General features: G+C 34.5%; 1 protein-coding gene across 8 annotated transcripts in view; it reads left to right on the forward strand.

The window, feature by feature from the left end:
• The window catches only part of chb (CLIP-associating protein), a 723,643-nt gene that overhangs the window by 631,093 nt on the left and 67,677 nt on the right, over nt 1-24,873 (forward strand). For all 8 annotated transcript variants that reach the window (XM_090405359.1, XM_090405362.1, XM_090405366.1 and 5 more), the window contains 2 exons: nt 6,463-6,793; nt 13,407-13,476. In XM_090405359.1, coding sequence (XP_090261485.1) covers nt 6,463-6,793; nt 13,407-13,476 — 401 coding nt within the window. The remainder of the gene's footprint in view (nt 1-6,462; nt 6,794-13,406; nt 13,477-24,873) is intronic.

Consider the following 24,873-nt stretch of genomic DNA (forward strand, 5'->3'; position numbering starts at 1 on the left):
TGTGAATATAAGACTAAAACTGAAACAGAAGTACAAAGGAAAGTTCTAAAAAGCTGGAGACATCTCAAAACTAAATGAAGACAGGCTAAGAACAGCATATCAGAACATATTGGAAAATAAGCTTAAGCCCCCAAGTGAAAAACAAAATATAAATACAAGAGCAGAACGATTGACTACAGTGCTAAAAAAAGCAGTAGAGGAAGTAATTCCTGAAAGAGAAAAGATCAACAAGAAATGGATAACTCAGGAAACCCTAAAACTGAAACTTAAAAGAGATAATTCAGAGGCAGCAGATGAGCTATATCGTCAAAAATGCAATGAAGTACGGAGAGCAGCAAGATCTGATAAAGCCAAATGGTTGGAGGACCAGTGGAAAGATATTGAACAATACTATGGAGAACACAAAACTAGAGGTCTACAAACTTATAAGAAATGTCAATAGGAAGTGGCAAACAAGATCAGTAGCAGTCAAAGATGAAAATGGTAAAGTATTGATGGACAAGACAGAAATCATACACAGGTGGACAAGATATTGCAGCGAACTATATAAAAATCAACTAAATGATACTGCAACAGAAGTAATCAAAGAACTAAAAGCAATCTCTCCACCAGCAGAGATCTTTGAAAATGACATCTTAGAAGAGGAGGCGAATAAGGCTATAAAACATCTGAAGAACAACAAGAGTCCTGGAAACAACATAGTAGGTGAGATGCTAAAATATGGGGGAGAATCAATTGCAAAAGAAATACGTAAGTTATGCAATGAAATAGGAGATCAGAGTATGCCGCCGAAGAGTGGATAAAATCGGTCTTGGTTGTTCTTCATAAGAAAGGCAGTGCTTTAAAATGCACCAATTACAGAACTATTGCATTAATGAGTCATCTTGGCAAAGTGCTGATGAAAATACTAACAGAACCTGAAGAGGCATATGAATCTTCTAGATGAGCAAGCTGGATTTTGACAAGATTGAAGTACAGTGCAACAAATGCTCGCACTAAGACTAATAGCAGAGAAAGCTCGGAGAAAGAACAAAAAGATATATTGCTGCTTCATGGACTTCCAAAATTTGATAATATTGAACAAAATATAACATGGACTGTCTTGGAATCCTATGGTGTGGACAATAAATTGATCTGCCTGCTGAAAGATATAAACAGCCAAGCAAAAATCAGAATAGTAGGTGAGACTGGAGATTGGTTTGCCACTAGTCAAGTCACAAGACAAGGGGACCCAGTATCACCAATCATCATCACACATCTGGGAAGAACACTAGATAAGATTAAAGAAGATGGAAGCATTTCAATAAATGACATGAGAATAAACTCCCTCTGCTTTGCAGATGACATCGTCCTGATTGAAGAAGACGCAGCAAGGCTGGAACAGACATTGCAAACACTATACACCGAAGGAAAAAGATATGGACTAAATGTATATTGAAAAAACTAAAACAATGATATTTGGACAACAGGAGTTACTGAACAGAGTTACGATAGACAGATTTCAACTGGAAAATGTGGAAAACATTTCACATGTGTTGGATGCCACATGACGCATGATTTGGACCCCAAAAAAGAGATAAAAATTAGAATAGCCAGAGCAACAACTATTTTAAAAGCCATGGACAAAATAAGGAAGAGCCGAGCTATCAAGAAGCAAACTAAACTGTGCATTATAGAAATCTTTATCTTCAGCTGCATGCTCTATGGATGTGAGGCCTGGTACTCCTGAGAGAATCTGAAAGGAGGATATTGGCATTTGAGAGGAAGTTCAATAGAAAGATCTTGAATAAGCAGGATACAGAAAGTGAACAATGAGGAAATCTACAGATGAATACAACCAAAAGAAATCCTGATCCAGAAAATAATCAAAAGGAAACTATGTCTGCCATATATGTAGAATGAATTATGAGAGAAAATTAAAAACGTTGCTGTTTGGAATGATTGAAGGAAAGAACAAAAGAGGAAGACCAAACAGAGAATGGGGTGTACATTCAGAAGATTTTGGGGATTACAAACAGAGAATGGATGATTACACTTACATATGGACAAACATATGGGTTTAGGACCTCATCTCTTTAAATTTCAGAATTCACGGTTCTCCCAGGAAGTATATACAGGTCAGTGCATCCACTCAGTGAGATGCCTCTCCAAACCATTACACTACCTCCACCATAAGCATCTCTCACAGATATTAGAGGTTTGATAATGTGTCAATGGTTGTCTCCAGATCAGAGCATATCTGATGTTGCTTTGTAGAGCAATCTGGGACTCATCTGTAAACAGCACTGATCCCCATTAGTTTGGGTCCAGTTGATATGCAGCCTGGCCATTTCAAATTTTCTTTCCTTTGCTGTGGAGATTGCATTGCATACAGACCACCTTCATGAAGTCTTTTGCTTGCATTGGAAGCAGATACGGATGTTCCTGTAGTCAATGAGAGGTCAGATTATTGCTAATTTGAGGTAGCACTCTTGTTTCACTGAGCAGATAATCACAGATATTGGTCACTCACTGCAGTTGCAATCCACGGCAGATACATTCACTGTATCTCCAGGATGCTGTTTGTGACTAATGGAATTGGTACCACAGTCTGTGAACCACAAAACGACTCACAAGCAACCATCTGGGTACCCCAGCTGGACTTTGGCTGGCCTTCAGTCTTACAATGGCTTGCTATCCAAATTCTCCAAATTCATTGGTAAATGATGTCTTGGTGTTCAAGAATCCATATTCAAGAATTCTGCTATCACAAAGTGTGTTGTTTTCACCTCAGACACGAAATGGAAAATCACTCCAAAATGCCTGCTTTTATGGATAACTCATGCATAAACTGCAGGCAGCAGCAATCATTTGTATATGATAACCAGATTCAGCATCACTTTACCTTATATACCTGACTTTCGTATATACCCCCCCTCCCCCTCCCCCCCCCCAAAAAAAAAAAAAAAAAAAAAACATCACAATTTTTCTCTTTGTTCCTGACTGGTGGCATGCTTATATATAAAAACTTTAGTGATCACATATAGTTAACTGCTGATTTGACAGATGGGAACTAAAACGGGTGTTTAATTAGCAGCATATCTAACTGCCTAAGATTCTCATCTTAATGGGAGTTATTTTACTACTTTACAATACTTCGATAAAACTGCTATGCACAGATATGGGTACCTGACTTCTTAAGGAGGTGGGAAGACAGTAGAGAAAATTAAAAGTAGATAAACAAGGTGATGACTGATATACATTTTTTTCTATGGCTGTTGAGAGCTGCATTGTAGGCTGAGTGCAAAACAGGAATTTTTCTTGAGTGCCACTTGTGATAGACCAGTTTTTTCCCCCCCCGGTTGTTCTTTGGTATGTTTATGACATTTGGATAGCATCGGTGATGGAAGAGACAGGTTCAGAGCAGAAAATGGGATGAGGGGTCTTCATTACAGTAAGCATTTGTTTCGGGTATTCAGTTACCAATTGGCAGATGTATTGGATCAGGAGACCAGAAACAATCAAACTGTGGAAAGGTATAGAAATAACATTGAAAGTTTATTTTTTGCTTTGTTAGACTATAATAAATTTAGTTTAATCCTTTATCCAAGTGAGAGCAAACAAAGTTTGTGCCTGAAAATATCTTCAGGACTGAACATGGTGTTGTACTATCTTACCTGGGTAAGTAGTACGACACCAGACAACTCGTAGCAAAGGTGGAGCAAGCTACCAACCCGCCTAACCCAGTATCTCCCATAATGCAAAACACATCTCCTTGCGGATATGTATAATGTTATGGATTAAGGGATTGGCCACTACCCAGATTAGTTTCGACATTTATTGGGGTTTCTTCGGTGGGAGCCAGGCCCAGAGTTGGAGATACCAGGCAGAAGGTCATTGGACAACAAAGAACAGCATCTCTGAAAAGGAAGCGGATATGAATCAAGAAAAAAAGACTATTAGAATAAAGAAGTCATTGTACCTCTTTACAAGGCTTTGATAAGATTTTATCTGGACTAGTATACTCTTATTATATATACTTATTTCATGGAAAAGGAAATAGTAGACAGTTGAAGGCCCGAAGTAGCTCAAAGATCCATATTTGGTGCTTGGAAATCCTGCTATAAACACCAAATATGGATCTTTGAGCTACTTCAGGCCTTCAACAAAGAATAGTGTTCTCATACCAGGTGATGAAATTCATCTACCACAAGACATTTATAAAAAAAAAATAATAAAAATTCCATTAGTTATAATCAGTGAGATTCCAACCCATGGCTTATAAGTTAGAGAGAGGAAATACTATCTCCTCAGCCAACCAGGCCCCTTAACAAGATGAGAGAGTGGAGTGAATTTTCTGGTAGAAGCCAACTTTGCCTACCTCATATAAATACTTTCTCTTTTAATAATAATTATTCATGAAATGATATATTTGTGCACATTATATCCAAATGTGCAAACAAGTTGTTTGACTACAATTATATTCATGACTATTGACCGTTTTTCCTATAAAATTTCAGATGTGTACTAGGCTTGGTATTTGGGGTTTCTAGATTTTGAACAAACATTATAGAGGTGCTTTTGTGTGTGTGTGTGTGTGTGTGTGTGGTTAAAAAAATTAGTAAAGTGATCGATCAATCTGCTACTCTTTCCTCTATGTCAAAGTCAGGAACCAAATAAAGTTTATATCTATATAAATCATGAAACAAAATTCTGCTTCTCGTTCATATGAGAGGTGGTGCAGGGCAGCTCTCTATTTTCAAATTTCATATTCATTAGCATATGCTTGAACCTTATATACTTTTCATAATCTCTGAATCAGTGTGTAAGTAATGAAGAAAAATTCAAACAGCTTCATTTGGCAATTGTTATTTTATAATCCTACCAAAGGTTGCTATTAGTCACATTTGAAACTTTTTAAAGTTTCAAAAACAAATTATTTTTTAACACCTCCAGGGAGTTCGACTCATTGAGGGAGGGCACCTACTCTACAACTCTCCGTCTCGACCACTCAACCTCATTCACCCATTATCCACCAACTGCATTATCTACACTCACACCATCTACTGCCCCCCACCACCACTAGTATTTTCATAGACAATCGCGAACATCCATACCCGCAGCAGGATTCAAACCCACGGCCTTTTGGAAAGAGTGGATACGCTAACCACTCAGCCAACCAGGCCGGTATTTTGCCTGTTTCTTCCTATTTAATTAAAGATGTCTTGTGTTTTGCTAGCAAATTCACTTAGTATCATTAGAAGATGACCAACATAAACTTATAGAAATTTAGAATACGATGCGGAATTGGCTGAGGTGTCCAAAAACATGATGGCTGTAGCTATACAGCGATTTTTTATTTTTTTTTTAATTGTAAGTTCCTGTTGCAGATAATGACTTTCCATATCCTTAAGGTGGACAGCAAAGCATTCTGCTCCATTTGGATGAAATAGGTAGATTTCACAAGTTTTTTTTTTTTAACAAAAGATAAATAGGGATTACATGCAATAGGATCTTGTTGTTTGGCCAAGGTGGTCCACTTCTCCTGAATTTTTCATGTTGTGGTGAAATTGGATCTAGTCACTATGTTCCACCCTTCTAATTTCTGAAGAAACCACCATCTTACCTGCAATGAATTACTAGAACAAGGAACCTTATAGAAGTGATGATGTGTGAATTTTGGCCTTAGTAAATGCAAAGAAAGAAACCAACTTTAGAATTAGAGAGAAGAAATCTATGGTACATGAAATACCATCCATATAGCATAATCATCCCTTATGCTTTTTTGCATAAGGGATGGTTATGTTATATTCACATGTTTGCAGCATAGATGGTTATGCTATGAACATATTATAGTTAAGCTTATCTGGTGGGGCATTCTGCCATCAGAGAAACAGAAATGGTCCAAACATTCCTAACTCTTAAAGCAACTTTTGCTTACTTGGTATTAATTCTGAGTCAGTTTTATAAAATTAAACACAATTTGATTTTTTTTTAAATCAGTATATATTAATGCACTTATTTTTTAGAGCTGTAACCTACAGATGAACTGATTTTTGACAATATTTAAGACTTCAAGGTGAGTCGAGGTTTTTTAATTTTTGCCAAATAATTACCACTTGACACAATCTAAAATACACTTTTTACTAGACAAGTGACATGCTGGAGTTTACTGGATGCCAATGATTTTAGTTGCTTATTTGAGATAGAAAAACGAACCTAAACATGCTTATCTTGATAAGTGATATAGAGTTTCTGGATGTGTGTGTAAAGCTTCTAATAGAATGGTAACTTTTTCATTTATTTTATTTTTCAAAATTAAGTACATGTTTTTGATTATTGGTATTTCATTTAATTTGTAAGGTAAATAATTGAAACAGTGATAATAAACATCTTGCATCTTAATAGAAATTACTATAAAAATCTGAAATATTTTTCTTATGTTTTGTATTTCTTATTAATTTTTTTTTTAACTTCTTTCAGGGTTCGTAATTACCCTGTTCATAATCGTTCCTTTGATGATGATGAAACAGAAAATTTAAATCCAGAAGAGGTTTACAATTCTTTAAAAAAAACATCAGCAGAAATACAAGAATACAATTTTGATAGATTAGAACAAGACCTATATGAGAAAAGTTCAAAAAAGAGCCCTAGTGAATCTCCTTCCCAGGACTCTAGTCTTAGTCAAAATGCAGTACAGGAAGGAAGGTTAACAACCTTAGAAGAGAGGTTAGAATATGGTTCTAGTACAGATTCTTCTCCTACGAAACGATCACCAATGGATTATATTCCTATTACTTTAGACTCAGAAACAGTAAGTATGGTATATATGGGATTTGTTAATTTCTTGGTTAATATAGGATTTATTATTATTATTGTACAGGCACCTCCATGGAGTCCGAAGACTCATTGGGGAAGACCTAAACTATCCACACAAACTATCGTACCCTCCTTAAACCCATTAACATCACAACTGATTCTGGTAACCCATTCCACTCATTCACAACTCTCTAAGCAAAAAATCTAGTTCTCACACTCCTACTAACCACACCTTTATTCAAGGGGCTGGAAAGTTCTGATAAACACCAAGAACAAAAATGATACTAAATCAACTCGTATAACTACAAGAAAGAACATGCAGGAATATAAGAACATAAGTTACCTTCATAACTCTGCTACTAGTATGTTCTTTTTTGTGGTTATATCAGCTGCTTTAATATCATTTTTGTTCTAGGTGTTTATCAGATGATTCCCCCCCCCCCCTTCGTATAATTTGCTACTGCAGACTTAGGGTGTTACCTTATTGAAAGGAATTATTTTGCCGTCTTTCTACTTCCTTGGAACTCTAAATTAAACAGCTTAATCAGAGGCACTGCCAGTTCTCTTGTACATTCTCACAAAACCTGAGCTGATACTGATATTGATAAACTTATAGAAATTTATATCTCTTGTACTGATATTGATAAACTTATAGAAACTTATATCTCTTGTACATTCTCGCAAAACCCGAGCTGATATTGATACTGATATTGATAAACTTATAGAAATTTAGAATACGATGCAGAATCCACCGTTTGTAGATCTCTCCTTGGCATTTTGCCAAGAATAGTCTATTCATGCTGAAGGGGAGAAAGAAATGAAGGATGTATGAATTGGTCACCAACATGCAAAATCACGTGCTTTCTTGTTCTGTCGCTGTACTAGATTTTTGTTATCGCTTTTTTGTCATTTTTTTTTTATTATTAATTTGTATGATGGATCCAGTACAGTCAACAAGTTCTGTTGTTAAACGTTTCAGTAGCTCTTGCCAATGAATATTGAATAATGTGCTGACATTCTGCGAAAAAGAATCGTCTCCTTGTTCCCCTTTCTCAAGTCATAAAATGTGCAAATGCAATTGCAGGCGTATCGGGGTCGACTGTTAAAAGAATTCGTAGGGAATCAAAAGGTGAAGGTAAGCCAAAATTTAAATCTCCTAAAAAAAGCGCTAGAGTAAAGAAAACTATTGAAACCGTAGCTTTGAATGATTTTGATGTAGACGTTATAAGAACTATTCACGAATTTTACGTGGTCGAGAAAAGAGTGCCAACTGTTCCGAAATTGATTCCTGTGCTTAAAGAAAAAATTAATTTTCTTTGGAAAAGAGAAACTTTAAGGAAAATACTTCATGAAATCGTATTTTGTTTTAAAAAGTCCCAGAATAAAAGGAAACTTATCATGGAGCGAAGTGACATTGTTTTATCTAGAACGCAGTATTTGAGAGCAATAAGATGTTTCAGGGAGGAGAAAAAAACCGATTGTGTATCTAGATGAAACTTGGATTGATAGTAATTTAACTTATGGAAAATGTTGGCAGTCTAAAGAAGAATGTGGAGTGCTACAAACCGGAAATACTTCAAGGCGCATAATAATTTTGTGTGCGGGTGGAGAAATGGGTTTTTTACCGAATTCAAACTTACTATATGAAGCCAATTCAACTACTGGAGATTACCATGGGCAAATGAATTCTACGATCTTCGAAAAGTGGGCAGAAAAAAACCTGATGCCAAACCTTCCTAAAAATGCTGTTGTTATAATTGATAACGCTTCATATCACTCTATTGATTAAATAAATTTCCAAATTGGTCTAATAAGAAGCAAGTTCTTATGGATTGGCTTTCTGCAATTAACATTCCCCAGATATGCGAAAAATTGAATTGCTTAATTTGGTCAAAAGAAACTCGCTCACAACTAAACTATTTAAATTCAACACGATGCTCAAAGAGCATGGATTTCTAACTTTGAGGCTACCACCATATCATTGCGATATTAATGCTATTGAGTATGTTTGGGCAGAAGTGAAAAGTTTCATTCGCCATCGTAATGTAACTGGAGATATTGACATGTTGAAACTTTTTAAGCTTTCAGAACAGGCGATTGAAAGTGTTACAGTTCAAAACTGGGGAAAATATTGCTCTCATGTCACCTCATTGGAAAATATGTGTTGGAACAAAGACGGAATTATCGAAGAATTATGCGAACCTTTGGTGATCAGTTTAAGTGAAAGTGATGGCGATTCGGACACCAATTCAGATGACTCTGAAGATTAAAAGGATTTGATAATGGTATTTTTTTCCAACATTTTTTTTGCATGGGTTTGTTAAAAGAGTCACAACAAGTCATAAATAATTAATCGGTTTAGGACATTAAAGTGTCTCAGTTCTCTCAACTGTAAGTTTAGAATATCTAAGTTCATTTGAAAAAATTTCTGTTTTTCTGTATAATTACTTTTATATTATAGAAAACTTTCTTAAAAATAAACTTAGTTAAATTTTTGTTTTATGCTATACCTTTTTTTAATTTTGTTAATACTTTACGTACATTTTTCCAACTGTTACACAAGCAAAATAGCTACAACTTCAAAAACTACAATGTTCATAAAAGAAAAGCTATTTCCAACCTGTAATAATAAACAAACTCATCCCAGAAGACAGATTGATTACTCTATTATCGGAATGGATTCTCCTTTTTCTGACATGCGCAGAAGTGTCGAGGGATCTCTAATCGGTTGGCGAACTATATATCATTTAATCCCACAGCTGTATTTACATTCTGCAACATCTTAAGGACCTCAAATTCATCCACCTCTGTTCCCGCATTAGTGTCTGTCACATACGTTAAAGCGGTAATCTCACTTGGATGATATAACTTTGCAAAGTGGTCACTCAGTAACTCGACTATTTTATCTGTTTCTGTTACCTTGTGGCAATCATCACTCATTAAGGTTATTCTTCCTCTTTTGTGCCACATAACGAAAGAACGTCTCAGAATTTCCTTTGTCCTGCTTGGCTAGATTCTTCTTGTAAGCTGATTTTGCCTTCTCTGCTGTGGTCATCTTTCTTGTCTGAGGCTTGCACTCAGGGTTTGTATGTTCATGAGTTTGCTGATCACCTTTCTCCTTATATACTCTCCACAGCATTTTCTTCTTCTGTAGCTCATGTTTAATGATAGACTTATCCATCTAACTCCTGTCTGATTAACCCTCCTTAACTTAGGTTGACAACTTAATATTGCTCCCTCTAGATGACGACTCTTAACTATCTCCCATTCATTACTAACATCCTTATCCTGCAGTGTTTTATGCCCTGGCTCATAATTAAGCTTCCTTCTAAGCTTGTCATAATTGCCTTCCGTGTATTTCTACATATCATTTAATCCCACAGCTGTATTTACATTCTGCAACATCTTAAGGACCTCAAATTCATCCACCTCTGTTCCCGCATTAGTGTCTGTCACATACGTTAAAGCGGTAATCTCACTTGGATGATATAACTTTGCAAAGTGGTCACTCAGTAACTCGACTATTTTATCTGTTTCTGTTACTTTCTGTTACCCCTTCTTGACAGAATATTTCTCATGTTTTACAATCCCCCAAGTCAAGATTTCATGGTAACTTTCACCAGTCGGAAGCAATGTGGCCACCTTGGCTATAACTCTTCTGATAAAATTTAAAGAAATAAAAATCTCAATTTCATGTTAAATAGCAGAATATTGAGAAAGTAAATGATTGTCTGCAATTTAGAATGACTTAGATCACATTGTTTTGTTTTCAAGTAAATGTACTTGAGTGTGTCCTCATCATTGAAAAAATTTTCATAAAATAAGCTGTGCAATGTACATAGACAATACTCAGCTGCTGTTTGAAAGTATGAAAATAAGAAACTGATAGTTCTTCCAGTTGCAGATTTATTCAAATTGTAGGGTATGCACTTTTCCGTGATCTCACCCTTGCAAGATTTAGAAACCTATAACACATTAATACCATGAGTGGACAAGGATATGCAAGGAATCCTACTCTGGAGGTTAGACATTTTTATTCCCTCTTAGGTTTACATCAAGCAAGGTGATACTGAGCAATAAATATCATTTACTTTTTATAAACATGAATGCTATAATAATATTTGTACTCTTCAGTATCTGAGTAGAAGCTTTATATTCATGGCTACTAGACAATGATAAAAGTCCAGATGCTGCTGAGGATAACATAGTCTGTAATTGACTGTTCTTGAAATTTTCAGTTGCTCCTTTAATCCATCCATCCATCTCTCTCTCTCTCTCTCCAGAGAATAATCCAAGTAATATAAAATTGAAAGTATTTAGAGTGATACATGTCATTCTTTAAAGGATGTTATCATAGTGAATTTTGTTATTATAGTGAATTAGAACAGCCAAAATTCAGTTTTGGTGTGAACTAAATCTCATAATGAAGGTTTATGCAATTTAACTAGAGATGGTGCTGTGTTTGGCCAAGTAAATATTTTATTGAAATGTTCCATTCTTTCTGGGTGGAAGACATAGATATTTCCTATCTCACTGAACACTAATAAGCAGACAAAATTATGGTTCTGTTATTATTTTCCTTTTAATGTTCTACAACTATTTTCCCTCTCTAATCTCTACAAGTCACCCTATTTGCTAAAAATATGTATTTTGGAATGTGCTGGTAATGTCATGTAGCCCCCCCACACACACACACAACAAATAGCTAATTTTTTTTGGGTGCAGGGGGGATTTGATATTTGTTGATCAGTAAACTGATTGTTAAAAGCCCACTACAGTTAATTTTGATATGTACACATATTATTTTGAAAGAGGATAGATGATTGTATCTCTATATCTAACCTTAGGAACAGCATTTTGCCTGTGATCTTGGTTGGTCAGATGATTATTATGGTTATGTGCTATACTATTTTAATGATGTCAAGCTTTTTAATCTGATGAGCTAATGTCATTCTTTAAAGGATGTTACCATAGTGAATTAGAACAGCCAAAATTCAGTTTTGGTGTGAACTAAATCTCATAATGAAGGTTTATGCAATATGTTTTAAATCAAAGTTACTATATATGCATTTTTTTAAATTAATACTTGTTAATTTACAATGATGTCATGTGAATAATGCAGTAATTTTCTTAACTCATGAAACAAATCAAGAAGTTAATTTTGATATTTTGATGATTGAAAATGGTAGTTTAATCACGGAAAGGAAGTATTAAAAAAAAATTAAATTAAAAAGAAGTACAAAAATTAAGATCCTTGCTGGTATTCTTATAATGCTGAACAACATGTTGGTGATAGTGGCTTGTCAGTTGTAATATGTATCTATACCATATGTATTATTGTGAATGGAGCCTATAGAACAAGTAAAACATTTCAGCTACTTAGGCATGATTTTTAGTGAAGATGATAAATTAAATACGAAAATAGACAAACAGAATCAATAAAGCTGGTATGGTAGGAAGTCAACTGAATAAGTTTATATGGAATAAGAGAGAAATTAGTCAAAACACTAAATTAGCTATATGCAAGACAGTGTTCAAACCAATTTTAATTTATGGATCTGAGAGCTGGGTTAGAAATAAAACGCTTGACCAAAGACTAGAGACCGCAGCTTTGAGAGTCCTGAGGAAGATTAGAAGGGTGAACAGATGGCGTCAGTGGCAATATCATATTAAAAATGAAGATATTAGGAAAGAACTTAATATTGTTAACATCCAGGAATGTGTCATCAGAGCTAATCTCAGATGGTCACTTAAACAGAATGGGAGAGGAAAGATTAGCAAAACAAGTGTTCTTTGCCAGGTTGGCAGAAAAAAAGACCCAGAGGAAGACTTAGATTATAGGTGGATTGATACAGAAAAAAGTGCCTTGGAAGATAGAAATATAAGATCTGATAATGTTGAAGTCTTGACAGGTAACAGATTGATTTGGAGGAAAATTGTAGATAGGAAGTTAGTAATGGGTGTAAGTTTATCATGCAGTACTATCATATACTGTGTAATCCCTTGAGGGTACATATAAGGAATTTGATGATGACGATGAAGACCACTATGTCAATTTATTGTATATATATTAATTGCATTTAGGAGAAGTTTGTTTTTTAGAAGGAAAAACTCTATCACTTCCATGTGAGACTATTTAATTTGCTTTCAGTTAAAAAGTATTTACAAAACTTCTGAAAAACAGCATTTGGATAACATTTATTTTTATCTAGTATTAACTGTAGTGATGCATTGCAAATGAGCAATATATAGTATTGTTAAAGAGAAACTCTATTTTAGAGTAAAAAAAATTCAAATTTCAAGTTGCCCATTCAGTTCTGTGCCCAGTGCTTTGATTATTATTATTTTGTGGCAACACAGGCACGTGAAATATCTGGCTCTATCTGTTCTGATATCCTGTGGCTGAAGTATAATTTAAATTATTGAATTTTTAGTTTGTACTTTGAAGCTTTGCATATAGAACACTTTGACCTGATTAAATCAGAAATTTAATCTTGAATATGATTATTTATCAGCTGTTCTATGGAAATAATGTTCAAGAATAAAATATCTGTTTTTCTTAACTTTTTAATCTCTTTCGTATAAGCTTTTTTATGTTTTCTTTGCAGGATGGTAATAGTGTTGTGGATGCTGACAATCTCTCTAATGTGTTAACTCCTAATAATGAATTACAAGATAGTAAGTTCAAGGATATTTGGAATATAATTTGAATGATAATATGTGAGCATTGTGCATATTTTATGATGCCTTAATTTTTTTTAAGAAAAAATATGAATATTTCACTAAGATTGCACTTCAGGTTTTATGACATGGGATGCTTAAGATAACTGGAAGACCTCCATGTAGCCTGTAAGAACTGCAGAGGATCCACCATGGCTTCTTATTCAATGTTCACTCATCTTTTTCATGGTGTACCCTGTTATTTGGGTATCCAACTGTGAATGATTAAGGATGGGCTGACAATTTAAGACTTAGCTAACCATATTGTATTCCATATTGGCTTAAAGAAATCAGGTGTCATGCTGGCTGGGGCATCAACTAGTTAAACAGGTTCTTTACCCGTGTGTTGAGGCTTAATTGCTGTGAAGACATCATGTTGAGGGGCTTAATGGAATATACACATCACTTGGAAAGGATTAAAACTGATTTTAATGCTTCCAATATTTCATCTCAGTCACTGAGACATCTTAAGGGATTACAAAAAAAAAAAAAAAAACTATTGTAATGCACACTCAAATACAACACAACACTAAGTGAAACCTAGTTAAACAGGTTCAACTAGTTAAACAGGTTCTTTACCCGTGTGTTGAGGCTTAATTGCTGTGAAGACATCATGTTGAGGGGCTTAATGGAATATACACATCACTTGGAAAGGATTAAAACTGATTTTAATGCTTCCAATATTTCATCTCAGTCACTGAGACATCTTAAGGGATTACAAAAAAAAAAAAAAAAAAAAAAAAACTATTGTAATGCACACTCAAATACAACACAACACTAAGTGAAACCTCTGGGTGACTATAAAGTCCTATCTAGGTGATGCACCCTCTATGGGTGTTTGTAGGTGTCCTAGGATGTAAAGTGGGATCTCTGATAATTAATGTTTCCTAAATTTTGGGAAGTTTTATGCAACCGTATTTATTTAAATTCGGTTGATTTCTGAGTGCCTCCAGAGATTCTAAAAATAGTCTTTCTTTTTTGAATTTACTGGGGTGGAGCATTATGGTGTTTTTTCAGGAAATCCTATGGGTTATATCAAAAACATGGTCTGCAAGGCCAGATTGACCATAGTTGTGATTGCAGATGTATGATTTTGTGTTCTTCTAAGTGGATGGTTGCTGATCTGCCTGTATGTTCAAAGTAAGCCAACTTGCAGGAACACGGTACGTTATAAACTCCAAGCACTGAAAGAGGAGGGAGCTGATCTTTGGTAGAACAGATGAGGGTAGCAGGTTTATGGTGGGACTTGAATGTTGTGTGGAAGTTGTACTTTATAAGGATGTGGCTATTTTTTCTGATGTGTCACGGACTTAGGGTGTACTGGCATTTCTTGAAACCCTTCCCCCATTCCCTGGCCAGATGGCCAGGGAATGGGGGAAGAACTGATTATATTTTTAATTCTGTAATCATGTGGCCATTGGAAAGGAAGGTGTTGTCTCTTTGTGGTTGAGAGGGTGAAAGGGTGGTTCCACTAGAATGAAGATTGTGGGCTCTCTTGGTTAGAGTTTTAATAATGCCATATTATTTAGAGGGATGGTGGTGGGAGAGTTTGTGAATGTATCTGCCTGTGTAAGTAGGATTTCTATATACAGTATATAAAAGGTTACCATTAGGAAGACATGTTACTAAAGTGTCTAGGAAGGGTAAACTATTGTTATTTTCCTTTTCCATCGTAAACTGGATTGTTGTATGTAGGCTGTTTTTACAAGAACCAAACTTCAGAAATCCATTGTCAAAATCTGGAGAAGATGCTCATTGATTCAGCCAATGATGGATGTAGTGAAGTTATCTGAAAGGACAGCGAAATAAAAAGTAACTTCCTGTTAGACTAAACAGTGACCCTTAGTGAATATAGAGTAAAATAAAGGAAGCTATGGAAAGCTTTTTTCACTTAAAAAGTAAATTACACTTGGCAAGAAATTCTTGTTTAATCCTTTATCCAAGTTGATATAGGAATAACAAGGAAAATAATTTCTTGGCAAGTATAATGGAAGAAAGATGTGTGCAAAAGTAGCAAAGAATAAGAAATGGAAAGACTTCAGGAAAAATATAACACGATAACATTTTGACATCGTCAAAATCTTTTTTTTTAGGCTACTGGAGGAGAAGAATCTTAGAAATGGATGAAAGATACAATATGAATATTCTGGATTTCTGAAATAATTAGTAGGAAAAATGATTAAATGGAATGGCAGATAAAAATATTTTGGGGTGTGGGATTTACGGTTATGAGTGCATATCAGTACAGAATGTAGAAAAGGCTACTTTGCACATATCAGAAATATGAAATGTGCAGAGTAGCTGAAATAGATATTTGACCAGAAGCATGGAGGCATAAAAGTTATATAGCAACTAGTGCTGGTCAGGACTTTAGCAGATCTGAGGAAATCTGCTGAAGAGGAGAATTGTAACAGAACTCTACCCATCTTTAAAAAAGGAAATTGAATGTGGGTGGTCTCAACCTTCTGCAAAATAGGTAAACCAGCCTAACAGACATAAAACACTAGCTTCATAGTTTTATTTGCTTTGGCTATAATTGCAAACATCCCAACCAATTTGAACAATTGAATTGCAGAATAATGTGCTACTTGAGTGTTCAGGTAAGATAAGTGCAAGCATGCTTGAGAAGGGGTAATGGATTTAAAAGATGTGTGGGAATTCATATAAGGATTGTTAGGACAGATTTTTATTTAAAGCAAATAATTGAGAAATAATGGGAATATAACAAGGATCTGCATTTAAGTTGAAATCAAGAAAAAACATATGCTAAGAGGAAAAGCTCTTGAAAATGCTAGTTATGTACTGTAAATGGGATATTATATAGATCAATATATTGTATGTACTTAAAACTGTAAGTCAGATCAGAAATGAGGTATGCAGGAAGATGGTTTGATATAAAATGAGATGTAAAATAGGACTACACATTATATTCATTTATCATTTTTATGGATCACATTATGAAGGAAAGCAGCATTAAATCCAATATCAGTTAGAAATATTTATTACTTTACTTTATACAGATGTTATTTCCTAAATAAATCCAGTATAAGGCTTCACGACTCTGCTGTAACAAATATGTTGTGAAAAACTTTCAATATGAGCATCAACAAATTACATTTCTTATTTTACACTTACTCTATAGGTGCACTTTTTAGTGATGATGGTTTTAATCCTATCTAACTTTTGGAAACTGAGGGAGTAGTTCAATCTCCAGTGGTAGCAAATCAGATATAGCTGGCCCAAGAACATCGTTAATTTTATAATTAACGGCATCTAGTGCTGCTACTAGATGCCGTGACTGACAAATGCTGCCATCTTGTGGTCCCTAATTCTAACACCACATTTATTGTCTGAAATAGTATAGGTTTTAATGTAAATTTTCAAGTTTATGGGATGAAAAATGCTTGCCCATGCCACAGATCAACTAACTTGGGAACCGGTCAAAGAAAAACTTAGAAAAAGTTCCTCTAGTTGCCATCTAGAGGAACTAGAAGCGAACCTGGGTCATTTTTTGTGCAGTCTAGCACTACTGAGCCAGACTGAAGATGGCAAATTAAATATGTAAATAGATAACAGGCTAACCAGAAATGGTATAGTGTGTATTCAGATTGGATAAATTTATAGAATTAGAAATTAACCATTACACTAAATTAGCAGTATACAAGATGGTTTTAAACCACTTTTAACTACACCACAGATGAGAGTTCTGGGCAAAATTAGAGGAAGCAGTAAATGAAATCACCGGAAAAATCATACAACTTATTATCAAGAACGTGTAAGCAGAGCTAATATGAGGTGGCATAATTACTTGAAGAGAATAGAGGAGGAAAGGTTGCAAAATGCACTGATGACTGGATGGGAGATATGAGCTAGAAGAAAACCAAATCTGTGTGGATTGATACATTAACAGTGCCCTAAGACTGAAATATCAAATCTGACACTATGACAATCTTGGCTAATAAGTTTTTCCCAATAAAGAGTTATTAGAATGAATTGCTTGAGAGTATGGTGACTGAAAACAGTCAATGAATTTATTTAAAAAATTGAGATGTAAGAGAAAGAATTCATTTTCATTATAAAATATTAATAAGAGAATCACTTGTTTAAATATCTTTTATTTGTAAAATTTTGGGCTAATTGTCAATACAAGTATACAAAAAACTACAAAAAAAAGAGAGAGAACAGTTCAATTGAAAGCGTGTGATATTATGTGTACTATCAGCTGCAGGCTGCATCTTTAGTTAACAGAGCTCATAAAATATGTACTACACATTTTCTTCTTAACAAAGAACTTTATTATCAGAACTACTTTTATCTTTAATGGTTATGGCCATCGTCCTAACCAGCCTCAAGAAGAAATTACCAGAATTGCTAATTCCATATGTTAAAAGACTTTCAGAAAAAGTAGAAAAATTACTCTGACAGATTAACTTCGCAAACTTAATACCTTTCTTATCTCACCTAAAGACAAATATCCTCCTCTTTCTTATCCTGGAGTTTACAGAATCTCCTGCTCTTGCAGTTTATGTTGTTATTATTATTATATGGCACCTACTCTACAGTTCATTCTAACTGCAACTACTCCAATGCCATCTACCGCCCACATCCACTAGTGTTTCCACAGATAATCGCCAACATCCATGCTCACGGCAGGATTCGAACCCACAGTGGTTTTTTTTTTTTTTTTTTTTTTTTTTTGTGCAGAACTGATTGTTCTGCATAAATTTTTCATTTTGTGTGTTCCTGATGTTCTTCAAAAACATCAGGAATACATTTCATTTAAAGAACCTAACTAATCAGGTTTAGCAAGCTACATATTATCTACAAAACACAGGATTCAATGGAACAAAACCGAAGTGTTACACAAAAGTTTTCTTCTGGAAAGACTTGTAAAGAAAGCTGTGAAGTGCACATTCACAATCCAAACCTAAACAAAAATGATTGCCTAAAACTTTCTTAATTTTAGGAAGTTATACTGACTGACTACTCACCATTCATATGTTCCTTAATTTGTATTTTTTTTTTTTTAGTTTATATTTATAAATAATTAACTAAATTATTTTAGTGTAATTTATTTTGAATGTCTATTAATGCAGATGGAGCTATTCCCCTGCAGCCAGTAGTGCACATTATATCACATGCTTTCAATTGAATTCAGAATTGAAGAGCAAAGCTAATAATAATGGCAAATATGTGTTGGATTTCTGCTCAGGACATGGACTGGTGATGTTCCAACATAAAAATGTGCATAAATTAACATGGAGAGAAGAGGCAAGGAATAAGAAAAATTTCATTGACTATGTTATTGTTGATAGTGATGTTTTTTCCCTGGTGCAGGACACTAGAGTGTACAGAGGATTTGAAATTAAAAGTGATCACCATTTAGTCTTGAACAGGATAAAATTGAATTTCATATTGAAAAGAAGAAAATGTAAGAAAGTTGTAAAGTGAATAAAAGTTGAGCAGCTCTCAGATGTGAAGTGTAGACTAAAATACACAAACAAAAAATAAGAGTTTGAGAACAGGAACCAAACCTTGGAGATTCAGTGGCAAGCCCTGTAGAAAACATTGATTCAGCCAGAGAGGCATGTGGTGAGGTTGTGTGCAAGGATAGAAAAATCACAACTCTATGGTAGACACAGGAGAAGTTAAAGAGGCAGCGAAGGAAAAGAAGAAAGCATATCGAAAGTTCCTGCAAATAAGTTAGCTTGTACTCTTAGAGAACACAGAGATAACTGTAAGAAAGCTAGACACTCTAAATAAAAAATAAATATAACTTTTGATATGCTTTCTTCTTCAAGCAAATTTACTGACTTCCTGCTTATCTTACTTATGCTATAGTAGCACTTTTTTAAAATAATTCTTATATTGCATTTTATTTTGTGTTCCATTGTTAATGTACTGACATTTTTGTCTGCTGCCATCCTTGATTTGTGTTTTTCTTTCATTCTCAGTGTCTTTGAAGTGTTAGATCTGCGTGTCTGTCCTATGTAGTGTAAACCACAACTGTAGCTGATCTTTTAGACACCTGTTTTTTAAGTGGCAGATGAGGAGGTTTTAGGTTATTAGAGATCTTGTTGATTGGTTAGAAGGTGACCTTTATTTACATTCTGTTGGTGAAGTAACCTCACTGTTTTGTCTATGACCGATTTTATATGTAGGTGAATCATCTTCATGTGTAATTTCTGTCCAGGAGGTTGATTACTGTGATGTGACTCATGGTTTACTACTGGTAATGATAATGTGGTGAGGACTATCTCTCCCACATTGTTGTAAATATTCATATCTGTAATCCGTGTGTGTTCATGGGGCTGGTTTGCCTGTTGCGAGGGATGAAAAACTCAAGTTTCCATGTGAAAAAACCCTCTATCTCCATATGAGACTGGCTAACTCACCTTTAGTTGAAAGAAACCAGATAAAGCTTCCTCATGTCATGGACAGGAATTGAACTCGGGTCTTTCCAACCAAAGGGCTTAGTCTATACAGACTGAACTATGGAGGCTCCTTGGGAGTATCACTGCTCCTTAAGTCTTGATTTTCTTGTTCATCTGATGGAAGTTATCCCTTCTGTAGTATTAGAAGAAAATGCAGCTTTCTGTCTGTTTCAACTAATAAAATCTGTCTTTAGTCTTGTCCACTGACCTAGACCTAAACTGCTATCAGGTACACTCTTTCCAAACTATACTACTGTTTAAAACAATGAGGCTTTTTAGTTAATTATTTACCATGTTAAATGAATTACATTCAGATAAATGTATAGGTTTCTGATTCCATTCATTTAAACCTTTTACTATTCCCTCTAAAAGGGGGCCCATATTCTTCTTCCAATCTACACAATAATGAAACCACAACAATATCCAAACAGTTGTTGCCAATACTGCTGTCTCTAATGTCTGCTCATCCATGAACTCACCTCAAATTGCCAGTTAAAACTTTCAGATGAAGTCAAGTTTGTTATACAGTTTATCTGTTAAACTAAAATAATGATGATTTCTTTATCTGATGACAGCGCATTTCATGAACTTGAAAAACTGTCTACTCCATACATTTTCTATGTCCCCATTACGAAATGTTGCCAAAAGTCAGTGATATTTTATAACATAGTTACAAACTGTTTTATTAACAATTGCATTTCATAAAATGCATTATTAACATGATTTTATTTGTTATCACAATAAACAACTTGATAGAGGCCATTCAGGGTTTCATAGTACTGAATTTGATAACTTTGTAACTAAGGTAGAAAAGAAAATTGTAAGATAACTGCCATAGCTACCTTGCTTCTAAGTGGGGAGAATGATCGTGCAGTCTTGTGGCTAAGCATTTAGAATTTTCCGGATCTTCTGATTATAATGAACTTATATATATTGGATCAGTGCCAAGGCATGAGATTGCAAGGAAAAGATGTCAGCTGTCATGGGGAATGATCAGACGTGTTTGAGATAGAAGCCATAGTGGACTCCATACCTAGAGTCAGGAAGACAACTCAGGCAGAAATTAAATGGATGAGTTGCAACATTAAACAGAAGCTGGGGTAGGAGAAAGTTGTGGTAAGCATATAAGGAGAAATGTGATGAGCAAGCACATGAACATACAAACACAGACATAAAGATTGACCATAACATTAAGAATTATCTACATGTCAGCACAAGAAAAGTATATTTAATATACTGCCAGATATTTCAGTTTGAAAATAACAAACTATCATCAGTGGCTTGGCAGAAAACAGTTTTTTACAAGGTAGAATACAAATAATTGATCATTCAAAATTAGAAGCCGTGTGATGTTATTTTGCTGATCACGATATCATTTCGCCGAAGAAAGGTAAACATAAGCGTGCAGAATAAATTACATGTATTAATTTACAATGTCATACAAAAAATTTAATTTATAAAATCATTAGCTTATATAATTTTCATAACAAACATCATCCTTATGCACACGGTATTCCGTCCACATCATCCTTTTCTTACGAATCTCTCACTTAATAAGATTGCACATTCATTTCACTCCTGTCTTATTTATTCTTCAAATTCTCAGGACACATTCTGATATTGCATCATTTAAGTATTACTTAATTGCTTCCCATGCACTGTCAATATTCTACTGAACTCAGTATATTCCTTAGTTGGTCATAATTTCCTGCTTTGTAGTTCAGCATGTAACTTTTTCTGAATGGAATATTCATAAACTTAATCACTTCTCAAGCGAGTACTGCATGATCACTGTCACCAACCAGAGGCAGAATAGTTGTCTTTAATTGAAGCACCCTCTGACACTATAATCAAATATACCACTCTTTGACCTAGAGTTCCTTCTGTCACATACTGCTTGAGGAAGTTGTCCTGCAACAGCTCAAATTCATTTTCATTCTTCTCATGAGATTCTACTGGTTCCCCATCAATATTTGGTTACTTAAATTCTCCCATTCTATTTAATTAATTTTTATCATATCGAGATAAAATACTGCCAATTTTCACTTTCTTCACTCGTCTCTTCCAACAACCCTTTCGTGTCCTCTCTCTCATACTGAACTTATTGCTAGTTCTTTTCTGTTTTTGAAATGATTCCTTTATGTTCTTAATTTTTGCTCCAAGAAAACTCGAAGTTCTAACTCGCTCATCAATAGAATGTTTTATTATAGTCACCATACCAAATTACATCCTTCTTTTTACAAACAATGTTACTTACCTGATTTTCTTTACTTCCTGACTTACTTGTTTCTGTGCTTTGTTTCTTATTTTGCTGTTTAATTTTATTTTCTTCCCTACATTTAAATGCCTCTTGATTTTTTGTAATTCTTGTGTCGGTTATTCCGATGATCTGCTTTAATTTTGCTGTTTTGGAGGTTAAATTCATTTTCAATAACCTCCATATCTCCAATAACCTCATTAGCTGGGCTAGCCTTCTTGTTCTTGCTTGTGGTGCTCTTCTTAGCATTTGCGTTTCTTGTGTGTTTTTTGGCCTATTTTAAACCTGTACTTGTTATTGAAATATCTTAATAAAATGTTATGAAATACTTAAAAACACAAAAATTTTAAAACTAAAGTTATTTCTATAATTATGACAGTTAGTTAAATGTAAGTGATTGTAACATAATACTGGATTTTGCAAAGGCATTTGAGAATATACACAGAATATTTATGTAAATTGGTGCAGGTTTAGATGGATAAGCTGATGACATGGGAGGATAGCTGATAAACATCAAAGAGTAGTGTATATGTGAAGCATAATCAAGAAGGTGACCAGTGGTGTGTGATAATAGATTAATACTTGGACTGGTGATGTTTAATTTGTACATGAATAGTGTTGGACATGATTCTCTTCTCAAACCCTGAAGACCACATCCTTGAATCTGTTCATATAAATATAATTCTTAGGCTAATTATCATTTTTTTTACTCAATATTAAATCTTTTCAGTTGTTTTTCCCATCTCCTCTGAACTATTATGACCATTACTGTATGCACTAATCCATATGTGTACTAAATATATATTATAAAGTGGGAGAATAACTTTTATTCCAGGTTGGTGTTTTCCTTAACCGGATAGATATCCAATGCAGTGCCTTCATCACCATGTTTTCCCTAAACATTAACTCTCATTCCATTGAGTTTATTATCTGTCTTTTTCGTTGGTTGTTATTATATACCAGAGTTAGACCTGCCAGAGTGGTTAATATTACAGATTCAGATCTAGGATATTATTATTATTACTATTATAAGTTAAGAGATTGAGTGAGAAACAAAGAAAATTCAAAAATAAAATCTTTATTTACAAATAATTAATATTAGTGTACATTTATGGTATTGCATTAATATTGTGGAATGTGGAAAATGTTTGTTTTGCATGCACTATATACAAATTTGCATTATAAATAAACTTGTCTCCTAAAGAGAAAAAGGGCCCACAAACTTACTCAACAAACATAAACATCTCACAAGATTTCTTCTCTTCAGAATCACAGGATTTGATGAGAATGCACAAACTTCAAACTCATAAGAGACCGTTTCCTCTGCTCTCAATAATGGCATTAAAATATAAATTATTTGGTTTTTCTTCTAAGCAAGAAAATAATTTGTGTGCAACTTTACTTAAAAAAGAATGTTTCTTCTTTCATATCTTTTCTGCTCTGCAATATCAGTTCCTTTTTTATTTCCTTGAAATACTAAGATAAATATAAACACAAATAGATGGAACACGTTCAGAGAACGAAAACAGAAAGATTACCAAAACAAGCCTTAAAGTACAAGCCATTAGGAAAAAGAAAACTAGGACGTCCTCTTAAACAATTCAACGATGACTTCTTAGGCTAGAATAGGCCATGCTAGGCCTAAATCCTTGATATGCATGATGATGACAGATAATCTTGAAGTTCCCTTTTTCTTCATGGAAACTTCTTCTGTATCCTTGAACTTGAACACAAAAAGAACTCATCTCTTTTAGGTTTACAGTGCTTAATTAGGATACATTTGCTGCATAATGTATCAAAAGGAACTGTTGCTTCGAGAGAAACTATCTATGCCACAGCTTGGCTTCGTATAAAAAAATTCTTCCGTTAATTTAGGGATAATTGTTTTGCCTCAAATGCTCTTTTCCACCTTTTCGGCTTAAGTATTCTTTTAAAACTATTTCTCCCCTAAACTTCCAAATTTTTAGAATGTCATCTCTTCTAATCACCACAACAGCTGTTCTGTTATTCTCTCTCACCCACTAATTCAACATCCTCTTCTGAAGTACAACCTTCCTGCACTTGCACTACTGGCTGACGTAGTAAGCAACATGGTTGTGAGATGAAAGTCGCTTGTTGTAAGCAAGGCTGCAGTTTTTCAATGGTGTGAAAATGGCTTTGGAAAGTTCAGTATTTTCTTCTCTCAAGTTTATGTTGGAGAATAAAAAGACTAAATTAGAGATGAATCTTTTTTGCAAATAAATATTGCAATCATACCATTTTCGACATGCCATAAGTATACAAAGGTGTCTAATATAAACATTTCTACATACAAGAAATAGTGCTTTTTTATACATTTAGAAAATGTTTACATGCATGATAAATAAAAAATCCAAAAGTTTTCTTTATTATTATTATTACGTGACACCTCCAGAGAGTCCAAAGACTCATCGAGGGAGGGCACTTACTCCACAATCTCCCACTCCACCACTCAATCCACCAACTGCAACTACCATCATCTATAACAACACCACCACCACTAGTATTTTCACAGGTAATCACAAACGTCCATGGCAGGATTCAAACCCACAGCCTTTTAGCTGGAGAGCAGATACTCTAACCACTTGGCCAACCAGGCCGGCATTTTGTTTATTTATTTAATCAAAATCGGCCATCGCTAAAAAA

The sequence above is a fragment of the Typopeltis vanoorti genome, chromosome 15 (genome assembly GCF_054136105.1).
Source record: "Typopeltis vanoorti isolate ZY-2024b chromosome 15, IOZ_Tvanoo_1.0, whole genome shotgun sequence".
NCBI lineage: Eukaryota > Metazoa > Arthropoda > Arachnida > Uropygi > Thelyphonidae > Typopeltis > Typopeltis vanoorti.